The sequence below is a fragment of the Bufo gargarizans genome, chromosome 5 (assembly GCF_014858855.1).
Source record: "Bufo gargarizans isolate SCDJY-AF-19 chromosome 5, ASM1485885v1, whole genome shotgun sequence".
Lineage (NCBI taxonomy): Eukaryota > Metazoa > Chordata > Amphibia > Anura > Bufonidae > Bufo > Bufo gargarizans.
This window is the reverse complement of record NC_058084.1, coordinates 270,203,407-270,225,084: the sequence shown is the minus strand read 5'-3', so window position 1 is coordinate 270,225,084 and position 21,678 is coordinate 270,203,407. Positions and strand designations below refer to the sequence as shown.

The 21,678-nt window shown below is 39.7% G+C and overlaps 1 protein-coding gene across 1 annotated transcript in view; it reads right to left on the bottom strand.

Moving 5' to 3' along the window:
• Positions 1-15,726: 15,726 nt before the first annotated feature.
• GABBR2 (gamma-aminobutyric acid type B receptor subunit 2) overlaps positions 15,727-21,678 on the bottom strand; it is an 858,895-nt gene continuing 852,943 nt past the window's right edge. Inside the window, exon 19 of the mRNA XM_044294545.1 lies at positions 15,727-16,462. Within this exon, the coding sequence (XP_044150480.1) occupies positions 16,297-16,462 (166 nt within the window). The 3' untranslated portion in view covers positions 15,727-16,296. The remainder of the gene's footprint in view (positions 16,463-21,678) is intronic.

The following is a 21,678-nucleotide window of genomic DNA, read 5'->3' as shown; positions in this document are numbered from 1 at the left end:
ATGAAATTGTTTGTATAGACACATAACTGTAGTTCCCCTGATTAAAGCACTGTTTTTATTTTGTCTCCAAGTTATGCAAATGTAAATATGCAAATTAGGTATTTTGGTACAATGAGGGAGTCGCCATTGCTCTAGTTGCACCCATGCTCCACCCATTTTCTGCATCTAGCCCTTCACTGCCGTATCACTGCCTGGAATTGTCAAACAAAGCAGTATGGGAGGGGAACCACAGTTATAGTTATGTGACTATGCAAACAACTGGATAAGAGATCGCTGGTAACAGATTCCCTTTAAGAGTTGCAGCAGATTTTTTTCTGGTGATTCTATGTGTGATAACATTATGGCCATGATTAGTGTTGAGTGAATCGAAGCATCTGAAGTGGATTTCAATCCGAAGTTTAGGAAAAAATTTACTTGTTGTGAATCCAAATTTACTTAGGTTTCGTGGTAACCAATTATTTAAAAAAAAAAGTGTCTGCTGCGTGTGTTACAAAATGAAAGCAAGAAACCCAGGAATGCGATATGACTCATAATGCTGTGCAGCCAGCCAATCAGCAGATAGCCATCCCCTGTGATCTCACAGCCCTATAAAAGCCTCATCCCACATGGTCTTCACCATTTGTTAGACTGCCTATACGAGCAGAGGAAGGCAGTCATTGATTTCTTAATGCTACAGACGGATAGGTCTACTCCCTGGTGTAACTTTGACTTTAGCCAGTGGCAGTTCATGCGTGACATGTGCCCTTTCAGTCGGCAGAACTACGGGATGAATGATGTCATTCCACTCCTTCACGTCCTGGAGAGGATGATGACAAATCTGATTGGCAAGGGGGCAGAAGACGTGGCACCTCAATTTCTCAACCATCTGAGCCTCGAGGAAGATGAACTGACAGTTGGAGGACATACACCCCCAGGAATTGTTTTCACAACTACGTGGTTTATCTGCCCGAGCACCAGAAGAGGAGCAGGAGGAGCTGGAGGGTGATAACGAAGATGATGCCGATAACAACTACAGACCGTGGCAGTATGTAGTGGAGTTGGATGCAGGGAGGCACTCTGAGTCACTTGCGCAAATGGCCAGATGCATGCTTGTCATGTTTGTGTAGTGACAACCGCATTGTCATGATTCGGCAGCGGGATGACTACTGGCTATCCATGTTGTTAGACCCTCGCCACCAGTCAAAAATTGGAGGCATTTTTTTAGAGCTTCTGGTAGGGATGCAAAAATCACCTACTATAGAGACATGCTTTGTAGTCAGTTGGTCGTTGCCTCAGAGGGTCATTACCCATCCTTAAAAAGTCTGACCGGGGGGACCCTCTGTGCTCACGCTCCACCGTCATGACTGGGGAAAAGTGGAGGGGGAAAGCAGGAGCATGAGCAGCACCAGCTCCATATGCAGCAAATTCAGTCTGGAGTCTTTGATTATTAGTTTTCTTAAGCCACCTACTGATGAAACCACCCGGCAGCAACAGGACATGCAGAAGAACCTCCAGCAGCAGTTGGTGGCATACTTGAAATGCATCCTGTCACCCATGATTCAAGATCCTATGGTCTACTGGGCATGCAAACTTGAAGTGTGGCCACAACTGGCCGAATTTGCCATGGGCATCCTTTCCCGCCAAGCTAATAGTGTGGCATCAGATCGGGTGTTCAGTATGGTGGGGTCATAGTTACCCCAAAGAGAACTCGCTTTTCCTCCAAAACTTTTGAGAGACTTACCTTCATAAGGATGAATCAGGCATAGAAAAAACAGGATTTCTGGACATCGGTGCCTGATGCAACAGAATAGGTCATTCTGCCACTAATGATCATACTGTAGTGTGCTGCCACACCAGAATATGCTGATAAACAGTCCGTTACTTTGGGCTACGTCCTGCTGCCACGATTCTGTTGATGCCACTTGCCCACTGCCTCTACTGCCATTTGTACAATGGGGCTTCTTGGCTTACTGATATAGCCACTGGGCCTTGCTATCACACTGCTGTTTTTGGGTTCTGCTACTACTGTGATCTGCTATTATCTTGTGTTGCATTCCACTGCTGTTGCCCCTCCTCCTCACTCTGTCATGGGGCCACTATTGTCCCTGTTACTGCCACTGCTGTTGGCCCCCATCCCCACTCTGTCATTGGGTGACTACTTTCCCTGTCACTGCTGCTGCCCCACTCCCCTCTCTGTCATGGGGCCACTATTTTCCTTGTTACTGCCACTGCTGTTGGCCCCCATCTCCACTATTTTATGGGTCTACAGTTGTCCCTGTTTTTCTGTGTTGACATCACTGTTTATTTTTCTGTTCTTTTGATCTGGTCAGAAGAACAGAAAAATACATCTAAAAAAGGATTCTGTATTTTGAGCATCTGTAAGGCCTCTTTCACGCAGTCAGTATTTGATCAGTATTTGTAAGCCAAAAGTAGGAGTGGGTCCAAAACACATAAGAGATGCAAATATTTGCCATTTCATTTTATCTCTGTTTTGGACCCACCCCTGTTTTTGGCTTATAAATACTGATGCAAAATATTGACCAAATACTGACCGTGTGAAATAGGCTTTTCAAGTCATGCATGCAGCACTTTTTTTTTCCTTGTTAAAAAACTTATTCCAGATGTAAAGGGTCAAAACAGATGCAAATTGAGCATAGGGCCTCTTTGGTCAGTATTTTGCATCAGTATTTAATCAGTATTTGTAAGCCAAAAGTAAGAGTAGGTCCAAAACACAGAAGAAATGCAAATATTTCTATTACATTTTATCTCTGTTTTTGACCCACTCCTGGTTTTGACTTACAATTACTGATGAAATACTGACTGTCTGAAAGAGGCTTTCTGGATTTTCAAAAGAATGGAAAAATATACAGTGATGTGAACACAACCTTATTGCCACTGCTGCTGTCTCCCCTCCTCTCTGTCATGGGGCCACTATTGTCACTGCTATTGCCATTGTTGCTGCTGTTGCTGCCACCCTCCCCACTCTGTCATGGGGCCACTACTTGAATCTTGGGCACTGCAAGGTTAAGTCCACAATGATAAATTAGACCTGATAGTAACAGTGACCTGTAATATTGACACACATTAAATGTACAGCTAACAGAAAGGATTAAAAAACATTTGTTTGGACTGCCACAATATGCATTCAAAGAACATATTTTTTTTCTCCACTACTTTACTGGTGCTACCGCCATTTCTTTATTTTGTTCCACTAAGAAGCCAAATAAACATAGCTCCTGCAGGGGAACATACAGGTTTTTGGCTTTACAGAATGGTGGTGTATGCTTTTCTTTTTGTTTAACAGAAGGGATTAGCTATAAATCTTGGTGCCCTGCACTGTGATATAGATGGCAATAAATTAGACCTGATATACTGATGGCACAGTACCTACAGAATGGATTAACTATGAACGTGAGTGCACTACAACATAATGCACATGGCAATACATTCTCCCTGCAGTTCCAAGCTTTCACACCAAGACTGGGCCACCAAGTGTGATTAATATGATTAGGCAGAGTTGCCTGGGTTTACCTGATTTATCATGATTCATGACAAATTAATTCATCACAAATCTAATTTCTTGTCGAAGTTCAGTGAATCGGCAAAATATAATTTTTCATAACATCTCTAGCCATAATGTTAAAAAGATTAAAAATAGTTTATTGCCAAAATAGTATTGAGAGGTTCTGGTTGGATATTACTTCCCTCCTTATTTCATGTTTGTAAGAATAAAATTACAGATTTAGAAATGTCGAAGTAGACAGAAATATTTATTTTTTGCCCTATCTAATTCTATATCAGGCTCTATAGGTATGTAGGGATGTTAATATGCATGTGCAGCCATGCTTTGCTGGCTTGTTTTCCATGTTTTCCATGGATGGTTTGCGCTTGTGAACAGCAATCTTTAAGTCTGACCACAGATTTTCTATAGGATCGAGATCTGGGCTTTGACTAGGCCATTCCAACACATTTACATGTTTACCCTAAACCACTCAAGTGTTGCTTTAGCAGTGTATTTGGGGTCATTGCCCTGCTGAAAGGTGAACCTGCATCCTAGCCTCAAATCAACCCTAGAGTGGTACAGGTTTTAATCAAGAATATTTCTGTATTTAGCACCATCCATCTTTCCCTCAAATCTGACCAGTTTCCCAGTCTTGGCTGCTGAAAAACATCCTCACAGCATGATGCTTCCACCACCATGCTTCACTGTGGGGTGTTTTTTGGGTGATGCGATGTGTTGGGTTTCGCCAGACTTAGCGTTTTCTTTGATGGCAGAAAATTTTAATTTTAGTCTCATCAGACCAGAGCACCTTCCTCCATACATTTTAGGAGTCTCCCACATGCATTTTCGCAAACTTACAACGTGCCTTTTTGTTTTTTGCTGAAAGGCTATGGAGCGTAAGGCTTATTGTCGTCCTATGTACAGATACTCCAGTCTCTGCTGTGGAACTCTGAAGCTCTCTGTGCTGTCTTTCTGATTAATGACCTCCTTGCCCGGTCTGTGGGTTTTGGTGGGCAGCCGTCTCTTGGCAGGTTTGCTGTTGTGCCATGTTCTTTCCATTTGGTTATTATAGATAACCTGGGGATCATCAAAGATTTTGATATTTTTTTATAACCTAACCCTGACTTGTACTTCTCAACAACATTGTCTCTTACTTGTTTGGAGAGTTCCTTGGTCTTCATGGCAGTGTTTGGTTAGTGATGCCTCTTGCTTAGGTGCTGCAGCCTCTGGGGCCTTTCAAAAAAGGTGTGCATATATAATGACAGATCATGTGACACTTAGATTGCACATAGGTGGACATCAGTTCACTAATTTTGTGACTTCTGAAGGTAATTAGTTGCACCAGAGCTTTTTATGGGCTTCCTACATACTCACATGCCAATATTCTGTTTTCTATTTCTAAACAATAGTTTTATTTATATATTTTTCTCATTTCACTTCACCAACTTAGACTATTGTGTTCTGATCCATCACATAAAATTCAGATTAACAAAACACTAAACTTAAGGCTGTAATGTAACAAAACACAAAAAAGTCAAGGGGGTGAATACTTTTGCAAGTCACTGTAGTAGACATATGGGGAATGTTGATTGATAACTATTTTATGAGGTATTGATATATGCCTTAAAAGTTATGTAAATTTAGCAAATTGTGAATTTTTCCACATTTTCTATAAATGTAGATTTTTTAAATAAATAAAGGAAACGTGAAGCGCAATATGTAGCGAGAAATTAATCTTAGAATCGGTTAGATAAGTAAAACCATTCAAAGTTATTACCACTTATACGTACACATGTCAGATTTGCAAAAATAGGCCTGGACAGTAGGTGAAAACTGACCTAGGGTAGAACAGGTTAAAGAACCAAATTAATGTTTGTATGTAGTAAAGAAGTGAATATGGATGATTGTTCAGAGTACGTACAAATGCGCAATGAGATGTCAGACATCAGAAAATTATTAGGGTGTTTCAAGCACCTATGTTTTATTAATTAAAGGGGTATTCCGGTCAGTACAAGTTATCCCCTATCCACAGGATAGCGGATAACGATCAGATCCGTGGGGGTCCTACTGCTGGGACCCCACCGATCACGAGCAGGTCCCTTGCTGCTCCCCTAAAATGACAGGAGCGGCCGATCGCACATGTGCATGACAGCTCCTTTAATTTCTATGAGAATTATGGAGATAGCCGAGAGCGCTAACCTAGGACCCCCACTGATCTGATAGTTATCCCCTATCCTGTGAATAGGGGATAACTTGTACCTACTGGAATACTCTTTAATTGCTTTTTAGCACATGGTAATACTGTTTTATTATTATGTGGTATATACATGTATTAAATATATATATACATGAAGAAGCGTGGAAGCCGTAATCTAGGTCAGATGGCTATAGCATACCATGGTTCTATTACGAGAAGCGTTTTGTTTTAACTTTTTACTATAATAAACAACCACTGCTAAAGATGTAGTAGCAAAATACTGGTTTAAAACCCTCTTGATAGGCTGCAGTTCTTAGATCAACACAAGGTGAAATATAACAGGAAATATAACATCTGAATGAACATTTGACTGCATCTATGAAGGAGAAGCTACTTAAGTTGCTTTACTGTGTGCTTCATTTATCAGCAGTGAACAGTATTTTTTCTCCTCCTGCTACTATATGTTGGTTGAGCCATCGACTTTTGTATGAGACATTTGGAAGACTGTCCTTATTTGTATCTATTTGGCTCTCATTTGGGAGGTTGTGCAATTGCAGTTTGTTTTTAGATTTGAATAATACATGAGGTGCACTAGAATTGTGGTGCAAACAAAGTGGTGCATTTATCATTATCAAATAAAAGGTTGATGGAGCAAAAATATTTTGTGAAAATTCATATGTCCAACTTAGTAAAATAACATTTTTATAAAATTCTCAGTTGCCTTCTGCGAGATTCTCACTTCAGTTAAAATAAGGCTGGGTTTACACATGCAATTTTTGATAAGAATAGTGTCAACATACTCGTATTATGCAATATTGACCTCATATGAACAAACTGCATCAAAAAATTCTTGTGTGACTCCACTCCTCAAGGGTCCATTCACACGTTCGTAGAATGGGTCCGAATCTGGACCCATTCATTCTCTTATAGGGCCGGAAGAGATGCTGACAGCACACAGTGTGCTGTCCGCATCCACATTTCCGGAGCGCGGCCCCGATCTTCTGGTCCACGGATTCTGAAAAAAAAATAGAACATGTTCTATTCTTGTCCGCATTTGCGGACAAGAATAGGCAGTTCTATGAGGGTGCCGGCCAGGTGTATTGTGGATCAGCAGTACACTACGGACGTGTGAATGGACCCTTAAAGGAATTTCTACACCAGTTTGGTTTTCTAATAAAAATTCTATGCTGTTATTTGTCAATATATTTTGATATTGGTTGGACTCATATTCTCTGATACAGAGCTTTAAATCCTCTGAATAGACATACTGCAGCTTTGAATCATGTTTTTCTTCCTGTTTGCATTAGGAGCTTCTGGGACAGTGTACGGTAAATTCTCCTTGCTAAATTCCTTTATAGCAGATCTACAAAATTGTCCATAAACCTATGACTCAGCAATCAGTAAAAGTAATGTAGAGTATTTAAAAAACCTTTTAGTTTATAGGTAAATTAATATGGAAATTGATATAGTGCTGCACAAGGAATTTTCTTTTCTAGCGGATGTTTTCTTTAGTAGAGACAACATTTCTGACAATTTTTAAAGATTTGTACAAAAAATACCATAAGCTTTCTCCTAGGTTTATAGAAATTTTCTTAAATACATACTATATATGCTCTTGTCTTCTTCATATCAGGCACATAAATAGTAAGAATCTGGTATGTTTAAATATTTTATTCATAAAAACAATTTGTAATGATTTATTAAAAATTGGTATCATGCAGTATAAGGATACAAGAAAATCTCAGGTTTCATGTTTATCCTGGCAGTTCCAGTCTAGTTTTAAAGCATTTGTGCAATAACATAATCGGAAGTTGCAGTCTGGCACAGGTTTCTGTACAGTACACTTTATTTTATGTTGCAGTGTTAATGAACAACGCGTCATCTTATCTAGTGTATCGTAGGGTTATGGTATGTGTATCTTAAGGTAAATTAAAGGTATAGTAAATATTGAGCCATGGACATACAGTAGCTACTAACAACTTCCACACAGTGAAGATTCACAAACACAGACGCTCATCTGCAAGAGTCCAACACTTTTATTTCTGCTATGTCAATACATTTCTAACTGTTATTTGTGTTTACATTATGTACATGAGTGTTATGTCCCAAGATGCTCTTCACCATGAGCTGTGATCCAAATAAAATGCAGCAAAAGGTAGAAATACACAATAGTCAGTGATTCATGAGATGTGTACAATGCATTCGGAAACTCTTCAGACCCTTTCACTTCTTTCACATTTTGTTATGTTACAGCTTTGTGCTAAAATAGAAAAAAAATCTAGTTTTTTAGCCCCTCATTCTCCTCTCAGTACCCCATATTGACAACAAAATGTTAAAAATCTTTGCTAATTTATTGAAAAGGAAAAACTAAAATCTTGCAGACAGAAGTACTCAATACTTAGTAAAAGCACCTTTGGCAACTATTACAGACTCCAATCTTCTTGGGTATGACACCATAAGGTTTGCACACCTAGATTTGGGATTTTCTGCCGTTCTTCTTTGCAGATCCTTTCAAGCTCTGTCAGGTTGGAAGTGAAAAGTAGGTAAAGAGATAATCCCAGCAACAATTTGTTCTGAAACGTATACTTTTATTCCATCCCAAAATTATAAGATAGCAGGACGCGTTTCGGCCCGTCCAGCCTTTCTCAACCGCGGTTGAGAAAGGCTGGACGGGCCGAAACGCGTCCTATCTTATAATTTTTGGATGAAATAAAAGTATACTCTTCAGAAGAAATTGTTGCTGGGATTGTTGCTGTGTCTCACAGTCTGATAATCCTTTATGTGCTTTTTTGCAAACTCCAGGTGGGTTTTCATGTGTCTTATAGTGAAGTAATGCTTCTTTCTGGCCACTCTAACATAAAGCCCAGATTGGTGGAGTGCTGTAGTCATGGTTCTGGAAATTTCTCCCATCTGCCCACAGGATCTTTGGAGTTCAGCCAGAGTGACCATTGGGTCCTTGGTCACCTATTTTACCAAGGCCCTGTTCCTCCGATTACTTAGTTTGGTGGGGCAGCCAGCTCTAGAAAGGTTGTATATTTAAGAATTATGGAGACCATTGTGCTTTTGGGAACTTTCAGTGCTGCTGAAATGTTTTTGTACCTTTCTTCAGATCTATGCCTCCACAAAGTCCTGTCTCTGGGAATCTTAGGCAGCCTTTTTTCCTCATGGCTTGGTCTTTGCTCAAATATGCATCGTCAGCTGTGAGACTTTAAATAGGCATGGAGTATGTCTTTTAAAATCATGTCCAATCAACTGAATTTACCACAGGTGGACCCCAATCAAGGTGTAGAAACACCTCAAAGATGATCAAGAGGGAGCTAAATTTTAAGTGTCATCAAAGAGTATGAATACTTACGGTATGTCCATACTAAACTTTAGTTTTGATTTTTTTTGTTATTTCAGCACAACACCACAACATAAGAAATTTGACAAAAGTTAAGGATCTGAAGCACTTTCTAATGCAGTGTATGTGCTTGACATGACAACTCTGTGAATAATAAACAATCTCATGTTTGTCAACCAAAAAGAAAAGGACAGTGTAGATATCTTGTATATATGGGATGGTATATGGTAAAATCTGTAATGTAGTTTAATGTATAAGAGTACATTTAATTACATCTAGTGTTCATCTTCATTGGTTCCCTGGGCATTATATAAAAGTTCTTCTCTACATAAAATATTCCATATTCACAATTTATAAGCTGGCTTAAGTGCTAAAAGTGAGTTTTCTTTACTAAATGTATAAATCTATGTATTGACCTGCAATCAAGCCCTCTTGATACACTCATATTGCCAATACACTGTAGGATCTGTAGGTCGCCAGCATGTTAAAATGTGTTTATCAACACATAGGAGGTATTAGCAGTACTAGTATGTTTGATAAATTTAAAGAAAATAAAAAAAAATTTGTTTACTAGGGCTGCAACGATTAATCGAAGTTATCAATAATATTCGATAACGGGATTCGTTGTCAACGAATCCCGTTATCGAATAATCGGCCGATTTGTTGCTATGCGGGGCGGGAGGGGGCGGTCAGGGTCCTTAACCAGCAGTAACTTTTACTTCAACTTTAAATCAGCGCCTCTTTACTAACTTACAATGAAGCGCCGGTAACAGGCAGAGCGGGGGGCGGCGTTACGTCACATGATGCGCCTGCGCTGCCTGCTTCATTCATAAAGTGGGCGGAGCAGGCACGTCACGTGAGTAAGTGACGTTATGCCGCCGCCTGCTCTGCCTGTTACTGGAGCTTCATTGTATTTGTAAGGTAATAAAGATCATAGAGCTGATTTAAAGTTCAAGTAAAAGTTACTGCCAGTTAAGGAATAATCTGAATACTGATGTGGCCGGTGTATTGGGAGATCTGTGGATGGCACTGTTATGGAGAGGATCTGCAGATGGCACTGTTATGGGGAGGGGGATCTGTGCACTGCTATGGGGAGGGGGATCTGTGAATGGCACTGTTATGGAGGGGATCTGTGGATGGCACTGTTATGGAGGGGATATGTGGATGGCACTGTTATGGGGAGGGTATCTGTGGATGGCACTGCTATGAGGAGGGGGATCTGTGAATGGTACTGTTATGGGAGGGGGATCTGTGGATGGTACTGTTATGGGGAGGGGGATCTGTGGACGACACTGCTATGGGGGAGATCTGTGGATGACACATATAGCATACAATGCTATATAGTATCATCCATAGATCCCCCATAGCAGTGTCATCCACAGATCCCCTCCCCATAACAGTGCCATCCACAGATCCCCCTCCCCATAACAGTACCACTGCCATCCACAGATCCCCCTCCCCATAACAGTGCCATCCACAGATCCCCTCCCCATAAGAGTGCCATCCACAGATCCTCCTCCCCATAGCAGTGCACAGATCCCCCTCCCCATAACAGTGCGATCCACAGATCCCCTCCATAACAGTGCCATTCACAGATGCCCCTCCTCATAGCAGTGCACAGATCTCCCTCCCTATAACAGTGCCATCCACAGATCCCCTCCATAACAGTGCCATCCACAGATCCCCTCCATAACAGTGCCATCCACAGATACCCTCCATAACAGTGCCATCCACAGATACCCTCCATAACAGTGCCATCCACAGATCCCCCATAACAGTGTGTCATCCACAGATCCCCATAACAGTGCCATCTACAGATCACCCCCATAACAGTGCCATCCACAGATCACCCATAATAGTGTCATCCACAGATACCCCATAACTTGTCTTTTTTACATTGTAATGCAAAATTTTTATAATTATGTAACTCCTAAATTTGTTTTAATATGGTGTTTGAACATAATTTTTCAAGTAAAATCATATAAACCCCTTTTTTTGTCATTTTGGTGTTTTTCCCCGATTAATTGATGAAATTATTGACAACTAATCGATTATTCAAATAATCGTTAGCTGCAGCCCTAATATTTACCCTTCAAATCCATGTAAAACCATCAGTATTAGATGGTTTACTAGTATGTGAAGAGGAAGCATGTGTACTGCAAGGCATTCATAAGGCAAAACGTCTGCACTGTGTTATGCTTAACACAGGGCCTGAGGGGGTGGTGCATGACACAGGCATACTATATGTTCTTGTCTCATGCTCCACACTCCCAGGTCCTACAGTAGGCTTTACATAGTGTATATTGTCTGGTCTGTTATCTTGTATGATAATTCTTTTACATTCTTTCAGTTTTTATCCTCTCACATTTCTATTTTTATGGTATGTCCACACTGAACATAATTTGTGGCCATAAAGATTGAAACGACTCCATGGCAAAATATGTGTAATATACATGTGGATTTTGCCTTAGACTTTACCCTGTACATTGCAAAGGGTGAAATATATATATATATATATTTTTAAATCTTATTCATGTTGGTTACTAAAAAATGCTGTTGCTTTACCTCGCACAAACATGCAGTATTTCTGTCCTGTATGGACAATCTCTTAAAGGCTTTATTAATAAAAATCATGTACAGTGATTGACTGCAAATCAAACATCAATGTAAACCAACATAAAATGCTTTATACCACCATGTACTATTGTTTTATTTGGAGAGAACATAGTTTCTGTATGGTAGCCGTTCATTAGGACAGGAATAAAACTAATATAGAAGTCTTGGTTGGTTAAAGATACTCACAACACTGCAATTATTTTGCTTCCCTAATATTTGACTACGATATGAATTCCAGAAACGTAATGAGATGGTTGTTATAGTTTATAATATGCATGGACGCTGATGCCCATTATTATGGGTGACACTTGACCAGATCCGCCAGTTACAATGTTTCAGACTACAGTACATATGAGTATAGACTGGACTGTTTCTTATTATTGCTGTGAGGACTGAGGAAAGCCTCTGACATGGTACATTACACAGCTCACTGTTAGGTTTTAAATGGAAAAAAACACCACCATTCTCAATAAGGTTTTCTCTTTTTTTTATCAAACAAGTAAAACTACAGATTGAATACAATTAAATGGCTGTTAATACATATAAATGAGTATCAAGACACTTTTACCATTTACTGTATGTCTATCTAAAACAAACCTCAGCATTGATATTTAAGTTACAATTTGGTAACCGTGAATTCTCTGTTCTGGTGCTATTAATTATTGTTGTGTGGGGTAAGAAAAACACTGTCGCCATTTACCTGATGCTGGGTACCGTTCACTGATGCCTTAAATTCACTCGTGTCTAATAAATGAGACTTATTAAATTAAACAGTAGGGGAAAATAGCACAAAGTGGTTGGAAACTAGGAAATCGGGAGTTGGGGTTGATTAGGTAAATGTGACCACAAGATAGACTGACCTGAAGGAAGATTGTGCCTTCTTGCCATTTTTGATAGCTTATTTATGATATAAGTGTAAGAAAGATACTGCGGAGATTTATCAAACTGATGTAAAGGAAAACTGGCCTAGTTGTCCATAGAAACCAATCAGATACCACTTTTCACAGCTTCTGGAAAATGAAAGGAGGGCTCTGATTGGTAGCTATGGGCAACTAAACCAGTTCTACTTTACACCAGTTTGATAAATCTCCCCACTGTGTTGTAAGATGGATACGTTTTTTAAAATAAAAATGTTTTTTTTTTTCCTTAGAGGTACAGAGGGTTGGTAAATGATGGACTTTTGTCTCTTTAAGGGTCTTGAAACTATGTTTTAATATGTTAGGGATTATTGAAGTAGTCTAATTGTCTAAAGCTCTCCTTTTATAAGCAGGAACAGTCTAATAAGGAGATTAATGTGTAATGCAAAAATGTTTGCATTATATAATGTATGACACAAAGGAAGCATAAACACTCTCTCAATGATTTCTAGCAATTTAAAGAATGTGTGAATGAATTTAAAGGGTATGTCCACTTTGAACATTACCACACTCTTCATTTCATTTATACATAAAAAGCTAAGCAACTTTGAAATTACAATACATGTCTTTTATTTAACTGGAGATCTGTCCAAAGTTGTATTTGCAGTTCTTTATGTTCGTGTATTGACTTTAAATATCTGAGTGGTCCCCATTAATCTCTGCAAGCATGATCATAAGTATCCTTACAGAGATAGCTGCAAGTAGATTGCACAACTGCAGGAAAGCGGAACCAATGGTCAGTGACAGCCGGGCACCCCATTGAGAAGGTAGACAAAAGTTTCTTCTGTCCCTATCTTCCCCATTGCTGTATACATACAAAGCCACTTCCTACTCTAGTCCCAGCAATCATGTGATCCCTGGGTGCTAGTTAACTGCAAGAGATGCTGAGTCTTAGCAGGCACAAATCAGCTCTGTGGTGCTTGTGAAGTGGCTGTATTCCCCCTGTATTTGGGGATAATCTGTGAACCCCAACTACAGTACAAATAAGCAATAAAAAAAATGTAATGTTAAAATGCCAGCCAAAGGTCTTGTATGACCTCATGGGGACACAATATGCAAAATCAAGACAAAATTAAAAATACAAGTCCCATGTATATCTGAAAAAGAAGGCACAAAAACTATTTAAAAACCCAAAAGAAAACAAATTATGGCTTTCGAAGCTGTACACACTAAGAAAAGAAATAAAAATGTGTCTGGTCATGAAAGGAGGAAAATAACCTTGGCTTGAACTGATTAAAGAGTGCCTATCACCATATAAAAAAATATTACATAGGCTAAAAAGCGCTGCATCCCGAGCATGGCATTGTTTTTTCTATCTGTCTGTACCCCCCTTTCCTGTTCTTGATATCTGTCCCCTTAAGCCTACGGTGCCCATTATGCAAATTTGAAGTGCTTCACTTCCCCAACTGATTTGTATTGTAGAAAATATTGAAACATCAGAGTGGGGGAAGAAATGACAGCAGTATGATCTTGAGAAATATAGCAGATCTTGTGAGACCACTTTGTAGTATACTGATGGGGCATCTTCTCGCTCAAACCAGACTGAGAGGAGCACAGAGGAGCTACCACATGCTCTGCCTGGTTGTCTTCAGCTCTGGCCGGACTTTAGTCTCGTCTGTGCAGCAGCAAAGTCTCCCTCTGGTCTGAGTGAGAATATGCCCTGGCTAAAGTTAGTATACAGCACAGTCTCAAGAGACCACACTGTAGTAGTCTATGACTGGACAGCATCAGAATCCCCTTGCAGATAAGCTAAGTGTTTGTCACCTCTGCGGCTAACCACTTCAAATTTGCATATCGTAAGTTTAGGAGGACATATCTCAAGAAAGGAGGAAGGGGGCGCAGGCAGATAAAGTAAACAATGCTGTGCTCAGGGAAGCAGTACTATTTAGCCACTACCATATAAACTTTCACTTCTTTTATTTTGCCAACAGGTCCAGTTTAAACACAGTCAACAAACTTGTTGTTCGACGCGACACTAACAGTTTAGTAAGAGCATTTATGATGCAGTATATGAGTTATATCAGTTTTGTGCTTAAGGTATAGAAAACATGTCTTGAAGTGAAATTAGCAGACAAAGTTATGAACAGGGCATGCTGGGAGAGTTCAGCTCTGAAGCCTGCAGAACTGTGATAACTATAATACAGGCTAGGCAAAGATCTTTGTATACACAAAGTTACTAAACTTTTAATGTTGCATGTAAATTATAGCATGACATTTAAATATGGATAGATTTTGCAAGAAAAATAAGCACATTAAACTGGATGTTAACAACTTTTTTATGGAAAATATCAGGACAGTCTAGCTGTACCATCCAATTTGTGCTATTTCTATCATTCTGATGAACGACCCCTACAGTACATGGTATTTAGTTTGGTATGCCATTGAAATATTGATGGTTCATATTAATCTGATGATTGTTGAAATTGACTCTGATATTCCAAATATAAAGTATTTCACAATGCATATTCATCATTTGGTGCATTTAGCAATCAAATCAGGTGCATATACATACAATGTAGTACAAAATTTGCAAATAACGTTAATCTTCTCTGACATGTATCAAGACCTTTATTTTAGAAAGTGGACTATTACTTCTGTATATTTCTTTGAATTTGACGAAAAATACTTAGGGCTTGGTTGAATTCCTTAATAAAGAAAGGGTAACACAATTCCGGCGCAACAGCATATGTTGGTACCATAATTGGCATCAGTGTGGGTATGCCTAAGGAACCTAAATCCACTGTAACATTAGTTTCATTGTACTTTTTCTGTGGCACTGAATGGAACAAATCAAACACAAATTGTGACAAATCATCCATCTTGTGACATATAAGCTATTTACTAGGTCCCAGGCCTGCAAGTTTCTCAGTTCTGTGCATTACAAAAAAATACAGAAACCTTGATAAATCCTAGTCCCAAATGGCGAGCGTAGAAACTTAGGCGTTCCTAATTCTCAGAAGTGCTGTGCTGCAAATTGTTCTGGCTCAGTACAATAAAACCTTGGTTTCTTATTGACTCCATACTGCTTTAAATATATACCATTGTAAAAACAGCTTAGTTCAGTTACAGAGACAAAACCTTGGTAATACTGCATGTCTCGCTGTCACCTGAGGGATCATTTGTAAAGATGCTCTTATTTTTTTCTGCCATGTTGTCTGACGTGAAACATAAGCAGGGCTTATCATAATGGAATGCATTCAGCATCTCAGCAGAATTGTGCAAACCCGTGTATGTTCCTCTGGATAGAATTCCTAGCTGTGCTGTCTCCTCTTTTTATTTTTATTTATTAATTTTTTTTAGCATTTTTTTTAGGTTTATACATGTGTATAAAGTGTACTAACCAAAGTACATAGCAGCCATATTCGTAGCATTGTGAGTTGAATTTAAAAAGTTATTCCTTTCTGAATTTCTTTCCTTTGTGCAAGATTCGAAATTTTGTTCTCTTGTTCTTTTGCTCATAGAGTTTTGGGAAGAATTATTTTATCTGAGTCCTCTGAGTAAAGAAACAAAAACTCTACAAATAAGGCTCCAGGTATAACTCTGTGCATCTCTCTAACTCTTTCATTAATAGCCCATGCTGGTTGAAATCGGCCTCCCAGGGTAACATCCGTAGAATTCCTCTGTCTCCATACATTAAGAGCAAATGTTATGTGTGTATAGCAAAGATTCTATATCAGAATGTGCAGTTGAGTCTTTCTTGAGAAATTACAGGAGTAGTCTAGGAAGCCTGTTTCACCCATTTCTACAGGCCAGAGACCATGACTTGGAAGGAAGGCTGCACATGTCTGTGCCGGGGGCTGGCACTAGGGCTTACACACGGACTGGCACAGCTTGCATCCACGCCACCTATTGATGGCAAGTAGGCATGGTGGAGAATGGGTAGTTGTAACGATAGCCGTCGCTGTATACTGTGAAGATATTAAGAGAATTTAAGATCATTAATTTGTACATAGATATTCATATCATAATAATGTTAGTTAAAACATGACATTTTATTTATTTATTTTATGCACTTATATAGCTATATTCTGCAGTGAGTTACAGACATTAACATCGGGCTGTCCCCAATGGGGTTCACAATCTAAGGGTACTTTCACACTAGCATTAAAGTTTTCCAGTATTGAGTTCCATCCTAGGGGCTCAATACCAGAAAAAAACGCTTCAGTTTGGTCCCCATTCATTGTCAATGGGGACCAAACTGAACTGAACAGAACGGAATGCACCAAAATGAATTCCGTTCTGTTTAGTTCAGTTTCCAGACCGGAGAGAAAACTGCAGCATGCTTCTTTTTTCTTTCCGTCCCTGGGATGCGGAGCACAATGCAAGTCAATGGGGATGGATCCGTTTTCTCTGACACAATAGAAAACGGATCTGTCCTCTATTGACTTTCAATGAAGTTCAAAACGGATCCGTTTTGGCAATGTTAAGATGGTTCTATTATCAGTAACTGAAGCGTTTTTGCTGAACCCTGCCGGATCCAGCAAAAACGCTAGTGTGTACCCTAAGTGAAATGACTCTTAAATCATTACAGCAGTCTTCTAATTATATTAGTGAATTGATTTTGTAACCCCATGAGTTTTGCTATCTTTTGTTATATGTTCTTAAAGGGAACCTGTCATAAACTGAACTCACTGAAGGCAGCATAAAATAGTGACAGAAATGCTGATGTCAGCGGTGTGTCACTCATCAGCTAAAAGTAAGAGGCTGCTGAGAACCAGCCTCATAATCACTGCAGCCCAGGCCTGGAAAAGAGTCACATCTACCTGAGAAGAGTCATGGTTATTCATAATCTCCTGCTCTCCTGCCTATCAGCGGATGATTGGCAGGTAGAAGACTGTCAGACATCAGCAGGAGGGCAGGGAGAGCAGGACATTATGAATAACCATGACTCTTCTCAGGAGGACGGGACTCTTTTCCAGGCCCAGTGTGCAATGATTGTGATGTTGGTTCTTGGCAACCACTTACTTTTAACTTTTAAATGACAGATCGCTGAAATCAACTCACCTGTCTTTACTTTATTCTGCCGTTAGTATGGGCAGCAAAAAGTTGATGACATGTTCCCTTTAAGCTTTTTCTATATTTTAATTATTTTATAATTAGATTAGTAGATCGATTTTATAGTTCTTGAGATTTAAGATATTGTAAATAACTATTTCTTCTTAATATAACAAGTACCTTGTATTAACCCAGTGGTCCTTTCATCTAGGGCTAAGCCTACACAGTGACGTGAAGATCCATTGAGCAGCATTATATGAGCATTTTACAAGGAGATTACCCACCAGTAACATCCGTAAAATAAGCATAGGACACACCATAAATATTTGACCAAAGGGATCCAACCGTTGGGGAGCCCACGGATTACAAGACTGATTACAAGTTGTGTGTGTGGGTATTCTCTAATATATGAACTTACAGAAACTATTCCTTTTGACACTAAAATGAGAAATAAGAATACGAGATTTTTGGCAACTGGGAATGAAAAGTTACTGTTTAGACTAAAGATATTAAAGGGAACCTGTCATCACCTTTATGCTGACCTTACTGAGGGCAGCATAAAATAGTGACAGAAATGCTGATTTCAGTGATGTGTCACTCATCAGCTAAAAGTAAGAGGCTGCTGAGAACCAGCATCATAATCACTGCAGCCCAGGCCTGGAAAAGAGTCACATCTACCTGAGAAGAGTCATGGTTATTCATAATCTCATCTGCTGATGATTGGCAGTTCTCTCCTAGAGAGAAAGGGAGAAGACTAGGTAGAAGACTGTCAGACATCAGCAGGAGGGCAGGGAGAGCAGGAAGTCATGAATAACCAGGACTCTTCTCAGGTGGCCATGACTCTTTTACAGGCCCAGTCTGCAATCATTGTGATTTTGGTTCTCGGCAACCACTTACTTTCAACTTATAAATGACAGACTGCTGAAATAAACTCACCTGTCTCTACTTTATGCTGCTATTAGTATGAGCAGCATAAAGTTCATGACAGGTTTCCTTTAAATGCTTAGTTCAATGTGTACAGTAATTCATTCCTCAGGCATTATACAAGACATTTTTCAGATTGACATTTAGATACTGTACACCAACTGCAGGTCAAAGATGAACAGAAGAATTTACATAAAACACTGTAGTGCGTTATACATATTAGAAAGTAAAAATGTAAAGCTGCTTTATAATAATATGTCCTCTCAGGACAAATTATGGACAAATCTAACAATCTGCTTATCTGAACAGGACTTTTTGCGGTGAACTTCCTGCATTAGGTCTTAGTTACTCAATACTGTATACTCATTGTCTACCTGGAGGAGGCTGTGGCCTCTGTCAATGGAATTCCCCTCCCTTAACTTATCCTGTACTCTATTGTGCCCATGATGGGGATTCTGCATACTGTGTAGATCTCCTTCTATACAACACATTTGGAAAGTATTCAGACCCTTTCCGTTTTCACGTTTGCTTAAATAAAAAAATTACAAATTTTTGCCCCACCAATCTGCATTTAATACACTATAATGAAAAACTGAAAACAGAATTTTAGAAATGTTTGCAAATTCATTAGAAAAAAAATATCTAATTGATATAAGTATTCAGACCCTGTGCTGTGAACATTAAAATTTAGTTCTAGGGGCCTTCTATTTCTCTCAATCATTTTTGAGAAGTTTTCATGGGAGTAACCCCAGCAGGTAGCCGCTGCATATGGCATGGGATCATCTTGTGTCCAGACCTGCAGTGATAATCATACTTACTAAATCACCACCGTTGGGTTCTGGCTCCACTGCCGGCTCTGCAGGTCCCAGGTCTCCCCGCAGCAACTGTTATAAGACTGTTATTATAGGCTATCAGATTCCCCACCAAATTAATTAATCAGGGGAGATAGGTCTTGGTGAGAGAGGTGACTAAGAACCCAATGATTATTCTGGCTAAGCTCCAAAGATCCTGTATGCAGATGGCAGAAACTTCCAGAAGGTCAAACATCACTGTAGCACTCCAATAATTTGGGCTTTATGGCAGAGTGGCCAGAAAGAAGTCTCCCAGTAAAAGACACATGAAAGCCCAACTGGAGTTTGCCAAAAAAGCACCTAAAGGAAACAAGATTCTCTAGTCTGATGAAACAGAGACTGAACTTTTAGACCTCAATTGTAAGCATTATGTCTGGAGGAAACCAGGCACTGCTCATCATCTCTCAAATACCATCCCTACAGTAAAGCATGGTGGTAGCAGCTTCATGCTATGGGGGTGTTTTTCAATGGCAGGGACTGGTCAGAGTTCAGGGAAATCTGAATAGGCGAAAGTACAGAGATATTCTTAATGAAAACCTGATCCAGAGTTCTCTGGACCTTGGAATGGGAAGATGGCTCACCCTCCAACAAGACAACCTAGGAGTGGCTGTATGTTGCCCAGCCAGAGCCCTGATTTGAACCCAATCAAACATCTCTGAAGAGACCTGAAAATGGCTGTCCACCGGTGGTCCCCATAAAATCTGACATAGTTTGAGAGGATATGCAGAGAACAATTGCAGAAAATTCCTGAATTCCAGGTGTGCAAACCTGGTGGCATCATACCCCAGAAGACTGGTGGCTGTAGTCGCTGCCAAAGGTGCTTCAACTAAGTACTGAGTAAATGGACTTTATGTCAATGCAATATTTTAGTTTTTCCTTTTCAATAAATTAGCAAAAGATTATGGGGTTTGTCACTATGGGGCATTGATTGCAGAAAATATGGGGAAAACTTGAATTTAATTTTATTTTATCACAAGGCAGCAACATAACAAAATATGAAAAAAGTGAAAGGGTCTGAAGACTTTCCAAATGCATTGTACACTCCCTGAATACATCAGTCTATTATTGCTGGGGTTACCTTGGTTACATCTCCATGCTTTGGCTCTCAATCTGTCTGACTACTGTTTAGCCAGTCCTGAGGTCTTAAATCGCTCAAAAACTCAAGCGACTACCTCCTTTATAATCCAGCTATATGGATGTTTTTTTTTATAAGAATAAGGATGAAACTCTGATGCCTTATAGACTATATGACTGTTCTATCACCCTATTGCCTGGCACCACTCCTCTTTGATTGTGTATATTCACTGTCCCTTCTGGATACTAATTCCATGTCAGGCTACATAAAGGAGAAGCTAGAGAGAGGATTCATCATCAAATACAGTAATAATGGTAAACCTGTTTTCTCCATAATATTGGTGGCCTACACTTTCACTGGACATTTCTGATTATATGATGTCCTATGCCACATGCAAACAAAACAAGCCCTCTTGGCAAAGACCTTATCTTTCCTTTGCCCGTGCTAAAATCTCTGTGGCAACACAGTGCTAGGGATTTCATCATAGATCTGCCTCCATCCTTCTGGGCAGTTTTTGATTGTTTCTCAAAAATGTTCCCCTGATCTTCCTACTGCCATCCACCTTGATGACCTGTTTGTCAATTTATGTCTACATGGTTTTCCTAGAACATAATTTATCATAGCGGAGACACTAGTCACACCTAGGTTCTTGAGTCAATCCTGCAGATTTCTGAATGCATATCATCCTCAGTCTAATGAGGATGTGGAGTGTACTAACCAAGTATTGGAAAATTAACAGCACAATTCCATCTCTTCCTGCCAGACCTACTGAGTACCTTTGCTTCCCTAGGCTGAATTCTCTTATGATAGGTGTGTATACTGGTAGTTATCCCTTTCTGCATTGTGTATTGGCAGCATCTGTGGATTACACTTCCAGTTTCCTCTGAGGTTCTAGTTGCGATCTCTACTCTCAAGGGCTTTGTCCAGTTCTGACAGGAGTCTAAAGCCTCCCTGGTCGAGGCGGTTGCATGCGTGAAGAGATCTGCTGACTAGAGATTCGGGGCACCATCTTAATTCTCCCCAGGAGGCAAAGTCTGGATCTCCTCTAATCTCCTTGATCTCTTTGATGGTGCTGTCCCATAAGTTTTACCCTTGATTCTTTGGTCTCTTTAAGATTGTGAAACAGATCAACCCTGTTTGCTATAATTTGTTCTTAAACCTTCTCTGCATATTCTCAACTCCTTCCATTTCTTACATATTAAACCACTGCTCCAGGACTTCAGTTTCTGCTCACATTCTAGTTGTTGCTGAAGATGAGTTAGAGATAAAAAAGCATCCT